Consider the following 19,644-nt stretch of genomic DNA (forward strand, 5'->3'; position numbering starts at 1 on the left):
CACCAACTTTAGGGTAGATCCTCACCAGTTGAGTTCAGGTGCATATGAAATAAAACCCACAGCTAAGTTAGGAGTGTATGTTGATGTTTCATTTAGTAGATGCTATCCAGAATTAACTCATAATATTGTAATGACTTTGGAAGTCAAAATGTGATTTTGGTTGTGATTTAAAATTGATTTAAAATTGATTTTAAATTTTCCATGGTAATTGTAGTCATGGAAAACCTGAATAATGTAATAATTTTTATTTTAGACATTGGTTTCAGTTTTTCTTCTCACAAAGCCTTATTTAGAGCAATTTGCAAGAAAACCATGTTCTTCTTTATTCCTCCTCACTCTTTGGTAGATACCCATGGGGTAAGGAATTGTCCAGAAATAAGAGGTGGTTGTACAAGAAGCCTATCTTATCTAAACAAAAAGTGAATAATTTGCATTGTTAACTAGCCACTTTTTCTTAGTTGTCGACTCATTGACACCATACATTGGCCAAATATTTTACGAAAGCTAATCTGTACTGTAGCTTCAGAGTGCTAAGATGATAGCAAGTGAGTTTATGATGATCCCATAATCTTTGAAGAAACTTATGTACTGGACAATAAACTAACAATGCCAGGTAGTAATCAATTAAGAAAACTCTTAAGAGGCAGACACAATAAGGAGTTAATTCTGGAAAAATAGTGGACTAGGTGTATTTGGAAAAGGCTCTAACTCGAGTTATTCCCTGGAAGAGGGGTCCCATTGGCTGAAAGGAGAGAGGAGAGGGAATAGTATGAAATAGTTACAGAAGATTGGAGAGTTTCTCAGGGTTAATAGTGGGTTCTGAGTTTGAGACTAGTGAAAAGCTTAAGTTTACAGATACAGTGGGGTTAGGTTAAAGATTGTAAAGTTAATCTTTTTATAGATCAGGGCTTAAAAACCCAAATGCCTTCTGGGGTCAGAGAAGCTACTTCAGTGAGGCTCTAGGGACTGGCAGAAGGGGTGGTAACAGGTGAACATGTGCCCTAAGAGGAAGCCATTATTTACCTCCACCTAATCATTCCTTATGGCAAGGACTTCTTATTTTTCAAGAGAAATTGATTATATGAACGATTGTATGAACTACCTGGATTTTTAAAACACTAGGCAAATCAAACAAAACCCATTTTGAGGCAGATTTTAAACTACACCCATAACTATGTAGGAAAAGGGAGTCTTGGAGCTTTTTAGTCAGGCCAGAGATAATGATGAATACTTTAGGAAGGTTATCACAATGGTTACCTATTGGTGATTTTGAATGGAAAAGACCTGTGGACCCAAGTCATAGACTCCAGGAAGCCTTTTCTGCCCCTTCTGCAATGAAGAGTTAGGAAGACATTTAAATAAGTAATCAGCAAGATTTGATGACTGACGAAACTGGCTGTCACATGTGTTCTTTAGGGTGCTTTGGCTAGGGGGACAGATTGTAGTTCTTTAAAGCTGGCCTTCCCGTCTCTCATAAAAGTATTTTTTGTCCACAATATCTGCACCACCTGCCTCTAGCCGGTGGTGGTGCCTCTATAACTTCACTTGTAATTGCTCAGAAAATTGAACAGTAAGGGGTGGGTGAGTGGGTTGGTTAGTTCTTAAGGTTCTTCTGAGATATGGGATGTAGTGAGAAAAGCTTTAACCATGCATCTTACAATCAGAAGACTTGGAACCAAGTCCCAATTTTGCTACTTCCTGGCCTTATGACCTTGGACAAATCACACACCTTCTTGAACCTGGCACATTCTTCCTCATCTTGGGGCTGTGGCACATGTTGTGTTCCCTGACCTGCATAATCTCTCTCTTCACCTTTACCTGACTGTCACCTTTGTGTCCTTAAGATCACAGCTAAAATGTCACTTCCTCAGAAAGGCCTTCCATGACCTTCCCATCTAAAGTGGAGCTTCTATCAGTTTCCTTGGGCTAATGTAACAAATTACCATAAACTGGGTGGTTACGTGTCCAAATTCAAGATGTTTCCAGCAGCATCCTCCATCTAAAAGGTAGGGAAGAATCCTTCCTGGCCTCCTTCTAGCTGCTGGTGGTTCCCAGCAATCCTTAGTGTGCCTTGGCTTGCAGCTGCAACATTCCTACCCCTTCCTTTGTGGTCCCGTGGCCTTCTTCCCTGTGTGTGTCTGGGTCTCTTCACATGGCCTTCTTATAAGAGCATCAGTCGTTGGATTTAGAACCCACCTCAATTCTGAAAGACCTCGTTTTATCTAATGACGTCTGCAAAGATTCTATTCCCAAATAAAGTCAACTTCTAAGGTTCCAGGTATACATGAATTGAGGTGTTGGGGGGGGCACTATTCAACCCAGTACCAACCCCCTTTTTAAATTATCTTTATTGTATTTACTATATTTGTAGTTATATATTAATTTATTGGTTTATCTTTCTAACGTGGGAATTCTATGAAGGCAAGCTTTAAGTCCGTTTTATTCATTTCTATATACTCAATGCCTGGATAATTTTTGATACCTAAAAGCTAACCAAAAAGTATTTATTTAGTACATTAAGTAATCTTTTTTACCTCTGGCTAATTGTCTTCATTGATGAAATAATGGGGTTGGAATTGCTGGTCTTTAAGGTATTTTGCAGTTCCAATAGTATGTGACTCTGTTTTTTACAGATGCCCAGTGACCCCAAGTTGCTTTGTGAGTCAGTGCAGCAGGCATTTACATGTATAAATTTTTTTTATTATGATGATTGTACTGTACCTTCCATTTAGGTCCTACTTGAATAAAAAGAGGAAAAAATAAACACATGACATTGAAATACCAATTGGTTTGCCTGGTTTTGAAGAGAGAATTATAAAAGAGATAACCAAGGTTATATATTCTGATTAAGTATAGTAAACACTCATTCTGTGTTATGTAGTAAATACACTAGAAATTATAAAAACTGGACCCCAAATCTAAATGTATGTCAAGCAGTATTCACTTTTATGCTCAGACTGGCTGGTACCCAAAAGACCTTTATACCTCAAATATTTTTTCTCCCATGGGAGTATAATATAACTCATTTTAATTTAAGAAGATGTAGGATGATTATTTCTCATGGAAGTTAATTTATTAGTTTGAATTATTTAATTGACAAACTGTTGAAAATATGTCATCAATTTTGACACTTTTCACAGTACAGTGTTGCTGAAACATCCTCTTTGGGACCTTTAAATGCTGTCAAGAAAAAAAATCCATTTAATTTTATTGCTGAGAAAATGGGAAGTCCTTTTAATTAAACATGATTTTGTTTATATTTAATTCAGGAATGTTTACTTTTTAAAATTAAATTCCAAAATTTCTAAGCACTTAAAAGATGACTCTGTGGTTAAATCGAAAATAATTGACTATATTAATATTTTTAGGCCATGACTAAACAAAAAGCTTGTCTGTAAACGTATTTTATCTTACTAGAAATATCACCAACACAATCATGGTTATAGTGTTGATTACAGATGCCTTCAGTTCAATTCAACATATGTTTATAAATCCAGGCCCTCTTTAAATGCTGAGGTTAAAAAAGCAAAACCACAGGGCACTTCATGGCTAATGAACTGAATTTCTTCCTATTCCAAAAACAGATTTTTTTTTGTTCTTCTCTGTTCTCTTTAATATTCTGAACTGGTTACTTCAATAATGAGAGAGGAAGACTGAGCCCCCCAAAACTAGGAGGAGGCAGGACCACTTATTTCCCACCTTCCCAATCAAGTAAGCTGTGGTTCAAGCAGGGCTTCACAGGGTAGCAGGGCTCCTGGGCCTCTAAGGGATGCTCAGTCACATGGACTTGACCAACACTGAGGGCATTTGTGAGAGACTTCCACGGGAGGGCATTGGCTAATCCAGGGCTTGCTTTCAACACAGCAGATAGTAGCCTTGGGGCCAAAAGACTAAAATCAAACTCCACTGAGGGAGGGTACTAGATGAGAAAGGGAGCAGTGGATGATACCTAATGACTTCATCCCACAGATATTTATTGAACACCTACTCTGATGCAGAGCTTGTGCTGGGTGCTGAAGTTATCATAAAGAAGTATAATAGTTTCAGCCAGACATAGTGGCTCACTCCTGTAATCCCAGTACTCTGCAAGGCTGAGGCAGATGGATCACTTGAGCCCGGGAGATTGAGAAGAGCACGGCGAAACCTTGTCTCTACAAAAAATACAAAAATTTGGTGGGACATGGTGGTGTGTGCCTGTAGTCCCAGCTACTCTGGAGGCTGAGATGGGAGGAGCACTTGACCCCAGGAGGTGGAAGTTGCAGTGAGACAAGATCTTGCCACTGCACTCTATCTAGCCTGGGTGACAGAGTGAGACCCTTTCTCAAAAAAAAGAAGGGAGGGAGGGAGGGACAATTAGCAGACTGATACAATAAGAAGTAATACAAGGAGTATGATCAAGGATTGTCTTCCGAAGGAAATGACGTTTGAACTGAGATAAATAAGATGGACAAGAACCGACTAGGAGAATATCCCAGGCAAAGGGAAGAGCACGTGCAAAGAATCTAAAACAAGAAAGGGCTTGGTTTGTTCAAGAAAATGAAGAGACTGCAGTGCCGCAGCTGAATGAGTAATGGGCTCAGTGGTATAGATGATGAGGTGACAGAGTAGATAGGGCAAGATCATATAGGGCATTGCAAGATCATGGTAAGGCTTTTTAATTACATTGTAAGAATCACTCCATTAGTGGAGATGGACAGGTAGAACTTTGGCAAAAGGTAATATAATGAATCGAGATTTGAACATAATCATTTTGCAGTATCTGTGTGGCTATACTTATTGGTTGGATTTTTTTAAATTAAATTTTAAGTTTCAGGATACATGTGCAGGACATGTAGGTTTGTTACATAGGTAAACGTGTGCTATGGTGGTTTGCTACACTTATCAACCCATCATCTAGGTATTGAGCCCCACATGCATTAGCTATTTATCCTGATGCTCTCCCCCCACTCCCCACACACAACAGGCCCCAGTGTGTGTTGTTCCTCTCCCTGTGTCCATGTGTTCTCATTGTTCAGTTCCCATTTATAAGTGAGAACATGTGGTGTTTGGTTTTCTGTCCCTGTGTTAGTTTGCTGAGGATAATGACTTCTAGCTGCATCCATGTCCCCGAAAAGGACATGATCTCATTCCTTTTTATGGCTGGATAGTATTCCATGGTATATATGTACCACATTTTCTTTATCCAGTCTATCATTGATGGACATTTGCGTTGATTCCATGTCTTCGCAATTGTGAATAGTGCTGCAATGAACATACGCTTGCATGTATCTTTATAACAGAATGATTTATATTCCTATGGATATATACCCAAAAATGGGATTGCTGGTTCAGATGGTTTTTCTGGTTCTAGGTCTTTGAGGAATCACCACACTGTCTTTCACAATGGTTGAACTAATTTACATTTCCACTAACAGTGCAAAAGTGTTCCTATTCTCCATAGCCTTGCCAGCATTGGTTGTTTCTTGACTTTTTAATAATTGCCATTCTGACTGGCATGAGACGGTATCTCATTGTGATTTTGATTTGCATTTCTCTAACAATCAGTGATATTGAGCTTTTTCTTCATATGTTTGTTGGCCACATAAATGTCTTCTTTTGAGAAGTGTCTGTTCATGTCCTTTGCTCACTTTTTAATGGGGTTGTTTTTTTCTCGTAAATTTGTTCAAATTCCTTGTAGATTCTGGATATTACGTCTTTGTCAGATGGATAGATTGCAAAAATTTTCTCCCATTCTGTAGGGTTTAGTTTAATTAGATGCCATTTTTCAATTTTTGCTTTTGTTCTAATTTTTTTATGTTTTCATCATGAAATCTTTGATGAGTGGATTATTTTAAATGTTGATGTAATTCTCAGGAAGAAGTTGAAACTAAAATACAGGTGTAGATGGCATTAGAGTATTGATGGATGAAAGTGGAGATATAAAAGACATATGGAAGAAGGCCCAGAACACCAATATTTAAGGGATGTAGGAGGAAGAGAAAGTGGGTCCTGAAATAGGGTGAGGAAGGTCAGTACAGGCACTCTACCTAAAAATCTTATCAAACAAATGTATGTTTATCCTCCAGGCACAGAGAATAATTTTTCAGAGTGAAATGAGAATCCATATGTGCTATCTTCCTATATCATTAATCATTGATGTTATTTTATGACATAATGACATTAATATGTAGTTTAAATAAACATGATATTGAGCAACAAGTATTACAAAATGCAGATGAGTTTTAAAAGATTCAGTGTGACACACACACTCACACGTAAACACAAAAGAAGTCTTTGGCAAAGATGTAGCCCCAGACTTCCCAGGAGAACTCAGACATTCATATCCTTTCCTTACAGAGGTGCTTGAGCAGAAATGTTTGAGATATACTAAATGAATTATGACTTATTCTACACAGCTACTCCTACTCCACAAGGCAGATATAATTAACTTGATTTTAAAGCTATCATTAATGAAGTTCAGAAAGTTAAGTAACTTCCCTGACGTTATTCTGTTAGTTACAAGGTGATATTAGAATTTGAATCCAGGACTCTGGTTCTAAAGTCTGAAATTTTTATGTTTTATAAGGAGGTGAGCTAGGAGCAAGCAAGTATAAAGAAAGAGGACATGGTCAATAATATAAAATACCAAGCAGTGCGAGTAGGATGAGGACTAAAAGGTTATTTTGGCCTTAGGTGACCATGGAACCTAAGTTAAAGAACATTGAAGTATGTTGTATACCATGATGACATACAACTGTTCACCAACTAGAATGGCTAAAATTGAGAAGAACAAACAGCGGATAACATAAGTGTTACCAGTAGGAATATCTGCTAAACGTATAAACACATGGTATCCTATGACCCTTCAACTTTATTCCTAGGTAAATACCCAAGAGAAATGTCCCATAGAAAACAAGTAGGGATGGTCCTTGACTTACAATGGGGTTACATCCCAATAAACCTATAAGTTTAAAATGCATTAAATATACCTTACCTATCAAACATCATAGCCTAACCTAGCCTACCTTGAACAAGCTCTGACACTTACATTAGCCTACAGTTGCACCAAATCATCTAACACAAAGTCTATTTTGTAATAAAGTGTTTAACATCTCAAATAATTGATTAAGTATTGTACTGAAAGTGGAAAACAGAATGGTTGTATGAGTACTCCAAGCACAGTTTCTACTGAATATGTATCACTTTTGCACCATCATGAAGTCAGAAAATTGTAAGTCAAACATAAGTCAGAGGCCATCTGTGTATAAAATGTTTATTGCAGCTTTATTAACACTAGCCTGAAATAGTAAACAACTCAAGTGTCCATCAGAAGTAGAATGGATACATTTTCATGTATTCATTCAATGGAATACTATATGACAATAAAAAAAGTGAAATATTGCTACATGCAACAGTATGGGTTAATCTCACAGATACTTGTTAAGAGAAACTGGGCACGAAATAGCACATACTACATGGTTCCATTTATATGAAGTTCGTGAATAGGCAAAATTAATGATGATGATGCAAGTATACATGAATACTTTAAGTTTCAGGGTAATGAGAGAGCCTTGCAAGGTGTTAGAAAAGTTCTATACCATGATCTTGTTTGTGATTACATAGGTCTATACTTTATATGGGTCTATGTGTAAACTTTAACTATAATTTAAGGTGAGTGCACCCTACTGTGTGTATGTTAAACTTCCATCAAAAAATTTTTAAGGTGATGGTAAAGGGAAATCCCAGGTAGCAATTGTTTTAACAACCTTTCTGTTATGACCTTATAAAACTATTCGATCTTGCAAATCATGTAGTACATGTATTCCTCTTAATGACTATAAAATTAAAAGTGAATGAGGAATTAGTAAGAAACATTACAGATATAGATGTTAGAGGTAATGAATGGAAGAGCAAGTTCCAGAATAAGTTACTGAAAGGACAGGTGGTGGGAAAAATAGAAAGAGGACATCACCTTCCCACTACAGGGAAATTCTCTAGGGGCTTTTTGCATAACAGGGTGCCCTTGCACATAATGGCTAGATTTGGTTAGAGTCTGACGCAAGTATTCTGAAATGCTTTTGAATGATAAGCCAGAAAGAAGCAAAAAATATAAAATTATAGAATGTTAGAGCTGTAAGACAAGGTATATTACATTTCATCCAGCCCAACCCTCTTATTTTAAAATGGACTGTGTTGCCTTGACTCTTTGGAAGTGACTCAGTACAGTACAGAGTGCTCTAATGTGGTGTTTCTTTGACAAGGAAGGATGCCTTTACTGAAGTTTCATTAATCATTTCCAGAATAATGCATTGTTAAACATGAACTTTGTACAATGGTTGGTCCATGATCCCTATCAGCATCTTAACAATAGAATGTTTCTGAATGTCGGAGAACTGGAGATACATTCATTAAAATGTGGTACCCATTTCAATGAAAAATATAGTGATGAATAGATTTTAAAGTACCATGCCACATCTTAAACTGCATTTATCTCCTGGATGAAAAGGAAAGTCTTATTCCCACTTTAAGATATAGTAGTATATCTCTCTTAGTGTATGTATATTGCTATATATCAATGCAATTACACTGTTCACTGTGGAGAAGAAGTATTCCAGGTGAGAAATAATAGTGGAAAGGGGTAAGGATGGACATATTTAAGAACTATTTTATTTATTTATTTTTGAGATGGAGTCTCACTCTGTCATCCATGCTGGAGTGCAGTGGGGTGATCTCGGCTCACTGCAACCTCTGCCTCCCCAGTTCAAGAGATTCTCGTGCCTCAGCCTCCCGAGTAGCTGGGATTACAGGTACCCGTCACCATGCCCAGCTAATTTTTGTATTTTGAGTAGAGACAGGATTTTGCCCTGCTGGTCAGGCTGGTCTCGAACTCATGACCTCAGGTGATCCACCCGCCTTGGCCTCCCAAAGTGCTGGGATTACAGGCATGAGCCACTGCGCCCAGGCTTCAAGAACTATTTTAAAAACATAACTGATAGAATTTGAGAACCAATTATACAGGATAAAGAAAAAAAGGGAGTCAAAATCTTGAGTAACTTAAACCATTGAGTAATACACAGATGCTGGAGTAGCGGGAGTACGTTAGTTGAAGGGGAACAAAATTTCAATTTGGCACCTTGTAGTGAGAGCTTAGGCTTGAGTATGTATCTCTGATCAACTTGCATAATAGTAAATGAGTTATAAATAATGTTTTTCTGTTACCTGTATCTCTCTTTCTTCCTGTGGATGATATGGCTAATTAAAAAAAAGATGAATATTTCATATTATTGGTCTCAACAAAGATAAGCCTCGCTCTTCTTTTATATCCTCATTCTCACTTTGCAGAACGAGCAATTGTGTTATAAAATCTGTGGTGAAAACATAAAAACAATAGGCAAAAGGGAAGCTGGTATGTAACTCATGCCTTGATAATGGCATTTGCTCATTTTTGCATCTAGATGTCCTCTCTTTCCAAGTAGGAAACATTTCATTGCTCTGTAATGTCGTCCGTGTAGCCCACCTCAGTGCTAGGTAGTTTCTGCCTGCTAGGGAAGAACTAGTTTAATTGGATTGTAGAGAGGCAATAAGAATGCTTGTTTTCCAAAACTGAATTGGGGACAAGTCAGCATTCTGGACGATTTTTTAAGTAATACATGTTTTGAAGTTACCTGTGGTCATTTATTGAGGAAAGAGTGAATTACATTTCTGTAATTACTGTGGATTCTTGAAAATAGACAATAGGGGCCTGGCGCGGTGGCTCACGCCTGTAATCCCAGCACTTTGGGAGGCTGAGGTGGGCGGATCACGAGGTCAGGAGATCGAGACCATCCTGGCTAACACGGTGAAACCCCGTCTCTATTAAAAATACAAAAAATTAGCCGGGCTTGGTGGTGGGCGCCTGTAGTCCCAGCTACTCGGGAGGTTGAGGCAGGAGAATGGCGTGAACCCGGGACGCGGAGCTTGCAGTGAGCTGAGATTGCACCACTGCACTCCAGCCTGGGCGACAGAGTAAGACTCCATCTCAAAAAAAAAAAAAAAAAGAAAAGAAACAATAGGATTTTAATCATTTCAAGTTTTAAACCTAATACCATCTGACCATGACTTAAATAGAGCCTAGTAACTAAAATTTTATTTTATTTTTGTCACTGTTTACTCCTAAAAACTAGCATTTTACTTAACGTTAATGCAGTTTCTGTTTTATTAGGTGCCAGGGCTATCAGTAATTAACATGTACTATATAGTTAATAATGTATTTGTTAAAGTAAATAACTTTTAATGGGGCTACCAATAAGTGAATGTCTCCAATTCAAACTTAAATTTTAAGTCATATATTTGTAAATATTTCTGAATAAGTTAGAATACTGCATATAACAAATGTTTATTCAACAACTATGTATTAAATTATCAGATCTTAGCCAGTATGCTCAGTGCTAGAGATACGTCAATAAATAAGATCCCTGCCCTCAAAGTGCTTAAAATCTGAACTTGGAATTCATGAAATCCAAGTTATAAAGAGTTGATGCTATTTTTAAGGTATAAATTATGCTGTATATAAAGCTATATTAATTTTTCCAGACAATAGCTAAATTGCCATAATACTCTCATGCAAATCAATGGGAATACTGATAAAGCTCAGTTATTTGTAATTATTGAAGTAAGAATTTTCTCTAAATACTGAAGACTGGAATTTCTACACAGATGTAAAATTAATAAAAATTGTATGTGGCTGTCCAAAACTTCATTATGCTATTTATATTTGCCCATAGTCTGCATTGTACTTTTAAAATTCTTTCTCTCTTTTTAGTACTGGTTGTCACCACTGCCAAGATAGTGCCTCCACTGCTAATCTCTATGACCTGCTGCTACCACCTCCACCTCCCTCTGTTTTCTCTCTGACTTTCTTTTGATTTCTGCCACTTCTCCAGAGAAAATTCACTGTCATTCAAAACAACTGATTGTCCTTGGGTGTTCTTAGGCAGTTGGCATGCTCTTTTCTTTCTGATCAGCCAGTTGTGGAATACCATTAGTTATCTTGCCCTTTTCATCTTTATTCCTACTTGCTGTTCAAGAGTACTACCTTTGTGTTAAAATTCATTTATGATGGAGGAAGGGGGTCAGGATAAACACTGGAGTCTGGAAGGATGGGCTATCTTGATGTCTGGAGCATTCTGGATACTTGAAGTTGCTGAAAGGCTGATCTATAGATATCCAGGACATGTAATATGATTAAAGTACAGTTGAGCTTCCAGAAGTCCTTGTCTTACTCTAAATATTATTTTATGACTTAGGAGAATCAAATTTTCTGTTTGGGACTTGAACTCAGGTGAGCTGTCTGTATAGACAGTAATAAGTGGAAAGTACTCAAATCTCCCCTAAAATTTCTGCCATTTAGATTCGGAAGTGAACTTTTATGTAGATCTTGACTTGTCTCTCTTGATTTGCCTTGTTTTCTTCTACGCAGTACTCCTTTATTTTATTTCCTATTTGCTACTGGCTTGTCTGTATCAGGACATGTTTTTTTAGGATAACCACTTGAATTTTCTGTTGATAATTGTTTTGTCACCTATTTTGTCAGTGAGAGAATATAAATTTTAGTGTTCACATAAATGGAAAACCAGCTTAGTAATTATTCACTGAAAAGACCACAGTTTACTCACCAGTGAGGTTCATTGGTTAGCTAGGACCAAGTGTATGGGAACACTGGTATTAACAGAAATATTTTCGAAAGCCATGTGAAAAAATCTCAATTGTGTCTCCATTAATCAAAGAACTCATGATAGCCCTTGTATAGCCCTTGTTTGAGTTTCTGAAGTTTTTGTAAAGCAGCATAACGGCAGCAGAGAATAGCAAAAAGAGAACTGAACTGAGGTCGGGTAAGCCCAATGCAAGTTTTGTCATTGGTTAGCTGTGAGACCTTTGTTACCTTTGCTATCACACAGGGACAATAACATTATAAGACTATTATGCCGGGCGCAGTGGCTCACGCCTGTAATCCCAGCACTTTGGGAGGCTGAAGCGGGCGGATCATGAGGTCAGGAGAGTGAGACCATCCTGGCTAACACGATGAAAACCCGTCTCTACTAAAAATACAAAAAATGGTGGCACGCCCTGTAGTTCCAGCTACTCTGGAGGCTGAGGCAGGAGATTCGCTTGAACCCAGGAGGCGGAGGTTGCAGTGAGCCAAGATCGTGCCACTGCACTCCAGCTTGGGTGACAGAGGGAGACTCCGTCTCAAAAAAAAAAAAAAAAAAAAAAGGGGGGGTCATTTCAAGAATAATTTTATAGGGAAAGGAGTGAGAGTATCCGTAGTAAACTGAGAGAGGAGGGTGTATATATTAAGGAGCACTGAGAATTGAGGTTTATAGGAAAACTAATATTTATCATTAGTTGTTATTTAGCTCAAGCAAGCGGGGACACATGCTGTATATTTAAGTTTTCTAAAAAGTATTTACTCTTCATTTCCTTCATTGGCTGGCACAGTAGAGCTCTAAGCAATCAGAATAAGCAGAGAAATTTATAAATCATTTTAAAAAGAATATCTCAAATACTTTTGGGGGGAACTATATTTTTCTTTTCTCTTAAGTTGTGTATATGTTATATCAAAATGGAATTGAGAATAGTATTATATTTGCTATTGGCATTATATTCGATTGTCATTATGACCCTGTGGTGGGCCATAGAGTAAAACTAATTGAGAAACAGTGACCTAGAATGTTAGCACTTCGAGAGGGGACTGTGCTTGATTTAGCTTTGTAGGCGGTGGCATGGTGTTCAAGAAAGAATGCTGGTCCTGCGAATCAGGATACCAGAATTTGAATCCCAATTTAAATTTAAAACGTGTTTAAGGACCTTTAAACATGTTAATTATCCTATAGTTCTTCCTTCATTATTTATTAAATTGGGATACAAACAATAATGGCTTCACGTCATTAATATGTGAGTTATACACAAAAGAACGAGGGAAAACATGTAGCACCATGCTGGTATACAGCAGTTTTCTGTAATCATGTACTTCATCTTGCCCAGCACAATACTTTGTAGATAGAGGGTACTTAAGCACTCATTCATACTGAATAAATCAATGTATGAACAACTGAGAACCTTTGAAAAATTCCTGTTTTCTGTTCATGTTCAACTTAATGCTTTCGGAGAACTGTGAAAATAACCTTTTTTCTGGTAATCTCTATGTGTTTGAATAAAAGAACAATGGTGAAACTCCATCTATTTTTAGGTTATGTAGCCTTAAAAATGAGAAAGCTAAATATGCTGGGAGATTTTATTTATTTTGTTTTACTTGGTCTCATTTTATTTCTATCTTAAATTAAGTTAATGAAATTTTGGGTAGGCCTGGTCACATTTAATATCTAGTTCTCCAAGTATTTTTTGTGCATCCCTTTTATAGCAGTGTGCAATGTGACAGCTCAGCCTCCTCTTGCTGACTAATCTCCTGTACAGACAGAAGCAATTCCCATAATTCAGATAATAACCTGGAACAACTTTCATGGTTTACAAAAGTAGATTTGTAACTGATCTTCTTATAATTTAGAAAAGGAGATTAGAGTGTAATAAAATATCAAATCATAGCTTAAGAATAGAATTTTGGATGTTAAAACTATTCTGAAAGTAAATACAGTTTTAAACAAGAACCTGTACTGATTTAGTTGCTTCAAAGAAAACATATTGAAAAAGAAAAGAATTATTTAAGTTAGCATATACTTATAAATAGTTTCATAGAATGCTTAAAGCTAAACATATTCAATTATAATTTGGATTACACTATTCTATTACATAACAACCTATTTAAGTTGATTAGAACAAAACTACTAAGTAAACTTCAACACAATCCATATAATAGAATCTGAATTAGAAAGGCTTGAATTTATTGTATGTAAATTTATGAAGACTTTATGGAAATAGATGCACCTTTGTAAAAAGACAGAACATAAAATGTTAAAATGATTGCTTTTTTTATCCTTTATTTTATTTTATTTTTTTGCTAAACCACACCATACCCTTAAGTCATAGTTCCAGTGCTTAGTGCATAGAAGGTGTTCAAGGAATAATTGTGGAATTTAGGAAGGTTTAATTTCTGACCTATAATAAAGGTCAGAACAAATGATAAAGTTAGACAAAAAAGGAAAATCTAAGCATAATCTCTAATAATTCAAAAGCTATGTTGTGGTGCATTCTAGAAAGGTGAATTTGTGGACTTTTTTTTTAAGGGAACTCATTTGTATCAGATTGTCAGGAAATAATGTTACATAAATTTCTATTTTCTGCTTTAAATGCTGGCATGCGTTCTTTTTAATAGTGTGTATTACAAATGCACCAAATCCAGGGCTAAGTAAACAGAAAGTTGAATCAAGGTACTTCTCATTTTAAAAATTGTTCTGGAGTCTTGGAGTAGAAAGGGACTTTGGAGTTGATTTTTTCCAACTTCCTTCTATTATTGATGAGGGAAGTAGAAGGGGAAAATGACTTGTTCACTGTCCGTAGCTTGAAAAAAAAGATTTTTTTTAATTCTATACTTGATCAGGCACAGGAAGGTACTTAATGAATAATTTCCAAGAAGAAAGAGTCACTTCGGCATAAGAGATACATATTGTAGATTTATTAATTTACAGTCAATATCAATTATAGTAATAAATTATTGGTAATTAATAATTATTCATTTTAAATTAGCATGTTGGGTCTTATGTAATTGACTGAGGAATCAGGTTAAGGTGCGTCTTTCATTGTGAAACTGAGATGTTGGGAATGTGCAAAGCCTCACTGCAGATCCTAATGAATTTACCACAGGGATGCTGTCCTATCAATACACTTGAGTAGAATTTTCAAGGGGAGTTGAGGGACATGTCCTTGGTAACAAGAGGATTGGGGAGGGGCATATTTCACTTGAAATTTAAACAACACTTTGTCCCGTGGTCTTATTTATTTTGGGGCACATTATTTATTTTTTTAAATAAATTCAAATAGCATTAAAAGCATTCATGTTTTCTTTTTAAAAGTTAAGAGGTTTTAAGGCATAAGTCAACTAGTTTTCTCCTCTCTCCTTTTGGAATAAATCATTCATTCTTTTAATAAACACTTACTGATCACCTCTATATTCCAGGCACAGTGGGTACCCTCTGAAAATATAGTCAAAAAGTTGATTCCCGTCTATAAGGGGGAGCCAGAGTTTATTCATTGAGAATTTATAGCAGAATATTATTGCTCCAAGTTTCCCCCACCATCTACACTCATCATTGCAATATTTGACACAGTAGTCATTTATTGGGGAAAATACAAAAAGATAGAAATCACAAAGAGTCTTTCACTTCACTTGCTCATTACTCAGCAAGTATTTATTGAGTACCTACCATGTGCCAGTCACTGAGCTAGGTGCTTGGGTTCCATTAGTGAGTAAAACAGTCAACGATCCTGTCTTTGCAGGGATTATGTTCTAGGAGGTGAGACTAATAGCCAAAAAAATGCAAATTACAAAGCATGTTGGAAGGTGATGTGTGCCGGTTAAAAAAAGAGAGAGAGAGAGTGAGAGAGAAGTAGAGTTAGGGGAATTATGTGTGTGAGAAGGAAATTTAGTGTGGTCAAGAGAGGCCTCATTGTGACTTTTCAACAAAGGCTTGAAGGCACTTGAAATAAAAATCCAAAGATTAGGATAATCATAGAATTTGAATTTTTAAACTCATTTTAAGTCTGTTTTGTTATCTATGTTACTTCCTGGCAAGAGGCTGCAGGTGATGGTAAAGTCAAGGATTTTATTTTTCTTTCTTTTCTCTCCCATTAGTTTTGATTTTCACAAGGAGTGGTATTTCCACTATTTTCTACTTTGCTAAAATAAATGTATTTCATGGGATTTTTTTTCATCCATGATAAGAACAAGGTTTACTTTGAGAATTTTCTCTTGAGAGCCTAGAGGAACATGTAGCATCATTTCATATCATGCACTGTTTCCTAGAAATATAAAAATCCATATATAGCCATTTTTAGAATGACTCTTAGTCATATCAGTTTGGCAAGAAGTCAACTTACTTTCACATGGAATCACTGAGTCATAGATTTAGATAAGAAAGCAGTTTACTTTCTTAATATTCTTCATCGATTTTAGCATATTTTAAAAATAGAAGTATCTGTTTCTTACAGATTCTGTTTCTGGTGTCTGCATACGCAAGTCCCCAACTCGCTGAGGAGAGCTGTTCAGCTATGGCTGCTGTCACACATTACCTGTATCTCTGCCAGTTTAGCTGGATGCTCATTCAGGTTGGTACCTCATTCCCTCTCCCTGCCCCTTTAATCTTTTAATGAATCTGGGTGGAGTGGTCTTAATGTCTGATACTCTGTACTGAAGTAGAAGTAATTCCATATATCACCACTGCATTCTCAGGATATAAATGACAAATAAAAACACCCTATAAGCTGTACAACAGTAGAGAGCATTGTGAGTTTGAAGAAATGACGGAAATCTAGTAGGACTGGAAACAAGGGAGTGGTTAGAGATGAAGTCTGCAATATGGGCCCTTTAAAGCACAGTTGGAAATTTGAACATTTTTCTAGGAAAAGTAATAGAATGATTTTAAGCAAAGGAGTGACATGATAAGATTTAGATTTTAGAAAGATCTCCCTGTTTGTAGTGAATATGAGACAGGAAAGAGTGGATTGGCAAGCCAGTTAAGTAGATTTAGCTGTATTCATGGGGAAATCATGGTAGCGTGAACTAGGGAGGTGGCAGTAGAAGCAAAGGGAAGTGGACTGCTTTGGAGATTTTTTTAAACTAGAACTATAGGATGTGAATGAAGACTTGTTGTGGGGAATGCAGAGGTTGGAACCCAGGATGCTTCCCAAATTTCTGACCTGGGTATCTGGTGGATAGTGGTAACTGAAATTACGATCACTGAACAATGGGGAAGAGCTGGTGAGTTTCGTTTGGGACATGCTGAATGAAGTGCCTATGAGACTTCCAGTGGGAACTTTGAGGAGAGGGGGTACATTTAGAAATGCACTGGGAATCCCAGTGCTTTGGGAGGCCAAGGCAGGCGGATCACCTGAAGTCAGGAGTTCAAGACCAGCTTGTCCAACATGGTGAAACCCCATCTCTACTAAAAATATAAAAAATTAGCTGGGCGTGGTGGTGGGCGCCTATAATCCCAGCTACTAGGGAGGCTGAGGCAGGAGAATCGCTTGAACCTAGGAGGTGGAGGTTGCAGTAAGCCAAGATGGCACCACTGCACTCCAGCCTGGGCAAGAAAAGCGAAACTCCACCAAAAAAAATAAAATAAAATAATAGAAAGAAAGAAATGCACTGGGAAGCTATTGGCTTAGAGTTGGAAAATGGAGCCACTGGTTTGGAAGAGATTACTTGGCGAGAAGATACAGAGTGAGCCCAGTGGAGTCCTAGCATACTCACCGGAGGAACTAGTAAGTGTTGGGGGAGAAATTTCAATTCTCCTTTTCTAACTAAAATCCCAAATTCTCTCCATTATTCTATGCTGATTTGGTAGATAAATAGGCTAAGAGAGGAGGACAGTGCGTAGTATTTAAGTGGCTCAACTAAAATGCTGTCTTTGATAATGCATTCTGTGTAATGGTATCTTTAAGGTTTTCATGTGATACAGTCTCATATGCATTTCTGAGTATGCATGTAAACTATTTTAATGAAACAGATGCATTCAGGCCCTTGCATATTCTTTTTTCTTGTTGAAGAGGAAGGTTGTGGGACTTGATGATGTAGCAACAGTGAAGTAATGGCAAAAGGAGAAAGAAATTGAGGTGGTGATATTATGAGAGAATACTATATACCACACAGGCTCAAGGAAGGGTTGTTTTCCCCAGTATGATATATATAGTGGGGGCTGAAGAAGAGAACTGAACTATTTAGCTAATAGAACTAGTTGAAACAAGCGGCACCCTGGATCTGGATTTGAATTCTGGCTCTGCCACTATCTGTGTAAGCTTAATCAAGCTATTGACTCTCTCCAAGATTTGTTTCTAAATCTGCATATAGGGATAATAATTCCTAACTCATAGAATTATTATTAGTATTTTATAGCTCTTTGAGTAGTTTTAATCATGGAAAATTTATGGTGTTTTCAAGCTCCCCTCTCAAAAAAATTTGCAAATAAAAGTGAATTTAAACCATATAACATAAAACTTACATATCTGCTGAAATTAGAATAACATTTGCAAGATTTTCTGATTGCAAAATTCTTTAAGAGTTTATCTGAGTTAAACTTTTTTAAATGTGCCCTATTTATGTTGTTATCTGTCTGCCTGGATTGAGGTCCCCAGTGCTGTGCTAAAGGTCTTTGTCCATGCCCCTGACCTATTCAGAATTTTTGATTCATTACTTGGATGAAAACACAGGAAATTGCTTATCAGATATGTACGTGGTACAGAACTGAAAGGACAGCTGCAACAGAGAGCTGCCTGCATTAAGATTACAGGTAGAGCCAATGAAGAGAAACTGTACTGTGATAAATTAAAAACTAGAGTGAAATAGACATCATCTGATGGAAGTTAATGTAAATTACTCAAAATTATAATTTAGCATAAATTCAGCAGCAATTAAATATGTGACCAGAATGCTTAACAATAACAACTACCGTAACTACAAAAACAACACACACCTAGGTTGCGTTGATAGCAGTATGGAAGCAGACATGTTTACGTTGTAATTTACAAAATTCAGACTATTTTGGGACACAGCAACTTACTCTCATGGGTCATGTTGCAGCAGGAACATTAATTATCCAATGAGAAGTTGGAAAACAACCCTCTAAGAAACTTTGAGGCAGCTGGACATAACTAACCTGGAAAGAATTTAGGTAGATGTGATGGCTGTCTACAAATACCGGAAGGGCTACTGCAGGAAAGGGTGGACTATGTAGCTCCATTTGGCACAACTCAGAGCAAATGGGTGAAAAATTAGGGAAGGAAATTTTTGATTCAGGTTAAGAGTTTTCATAGCAATAAAACTGTCAAAGTTGAAGAGGCTTTTCTGAAAGTAGAGTGAATTCAATCACTGAAATATATCAAGAGGGAAATGACCAACTTTCAAACATGTTTTAGATGGATTTTCTGCTTTCAGGGGCATTAGACAAAATCATATATAAGATTTCAATAAAGTTAATGAAGATTGGTATATTCTACATCTCTTCTTCGAGTTAGGTAAATATGATTGTGGCTGATTCACATTTAGTAGACCAATTAGATTCTGGATGGCTAATGGCTTAGGACATCTATTTAAAGTACCAGTGAAGTTTAATGTATTTCAGATGGTACACCACACATTTTTCATGGTTTGTGGTGTGACCACAAGGGAAAAAGTCAGTAAGTTCTGAATTCTAGTTAGGTTACTTTTAATGAATTATTTTATGATCAGAGGTTGCACTTCACCAACCTACATTTTCTCATTTATAAAATAGTGACTGCTGAAATCTGTTTTTTTTTTTCTAAAATCCGTTTTAAAAACATTATGTAGAAGGTTAGACTATTATTAGTTCAATTGTATTAGTTGAATTAGGTTGAATAAAATTGAGAGAAGTTTTTACTTTAATGATTCTACTTCATTTTTTTTAGTAATATAGGAGCGAATATACTACATATGTCTGTGTATAGCTTATAATGACAATAAATTAATCATTAATTTGTAATTACTGAGTTAAGCATGTC

The 19,644-nt window shown here is 36.6% G+C and overlaps 1 protein-coding gene across 10 annotated transcripts in view; it reads left to right on the forward strand.

The window, feature by feature from the left end:
• Nucleotides 1–19,644, forward strand: part of ADGRV1 (adhesion G protein-coupled receptor V1) — a 583,931-nt gene that overhangs the window by 362,132 nt on the left and 202,155 nt on the right. For all 10 annotated transcript variants that reach the window (XM_054555740.2, XM_054555742.2, XM_054555736.2 and 7 more), the window contains one exon: nucleotides 16,120–16,236. In XM_054555740.2, coding sequence (XP_054411715.1) covers nucleotides 16,120–16,236 — 117 coding nt within the window. The remainder of the gene's footprint in view (nucleotides 1–16,119; nucleotides 16,237–19,644) is intronic.

This window comes from Pongo abelii, chromosome 4 (assembly GCF_028885655.2).
Source record: "Pongo abelii isolate AG06213 chromosome 4, NHGRI_mPonAbe1-v2.0_pri, whole genome shotgun sequence".
In the NCBI taxonomy this organism is placed as follows: domain Eukaryota; kingdom Metazoa; phylum Chordata; class Mammalia; order Primates; family Hominidae; genus Pongo; species Pongo abelii.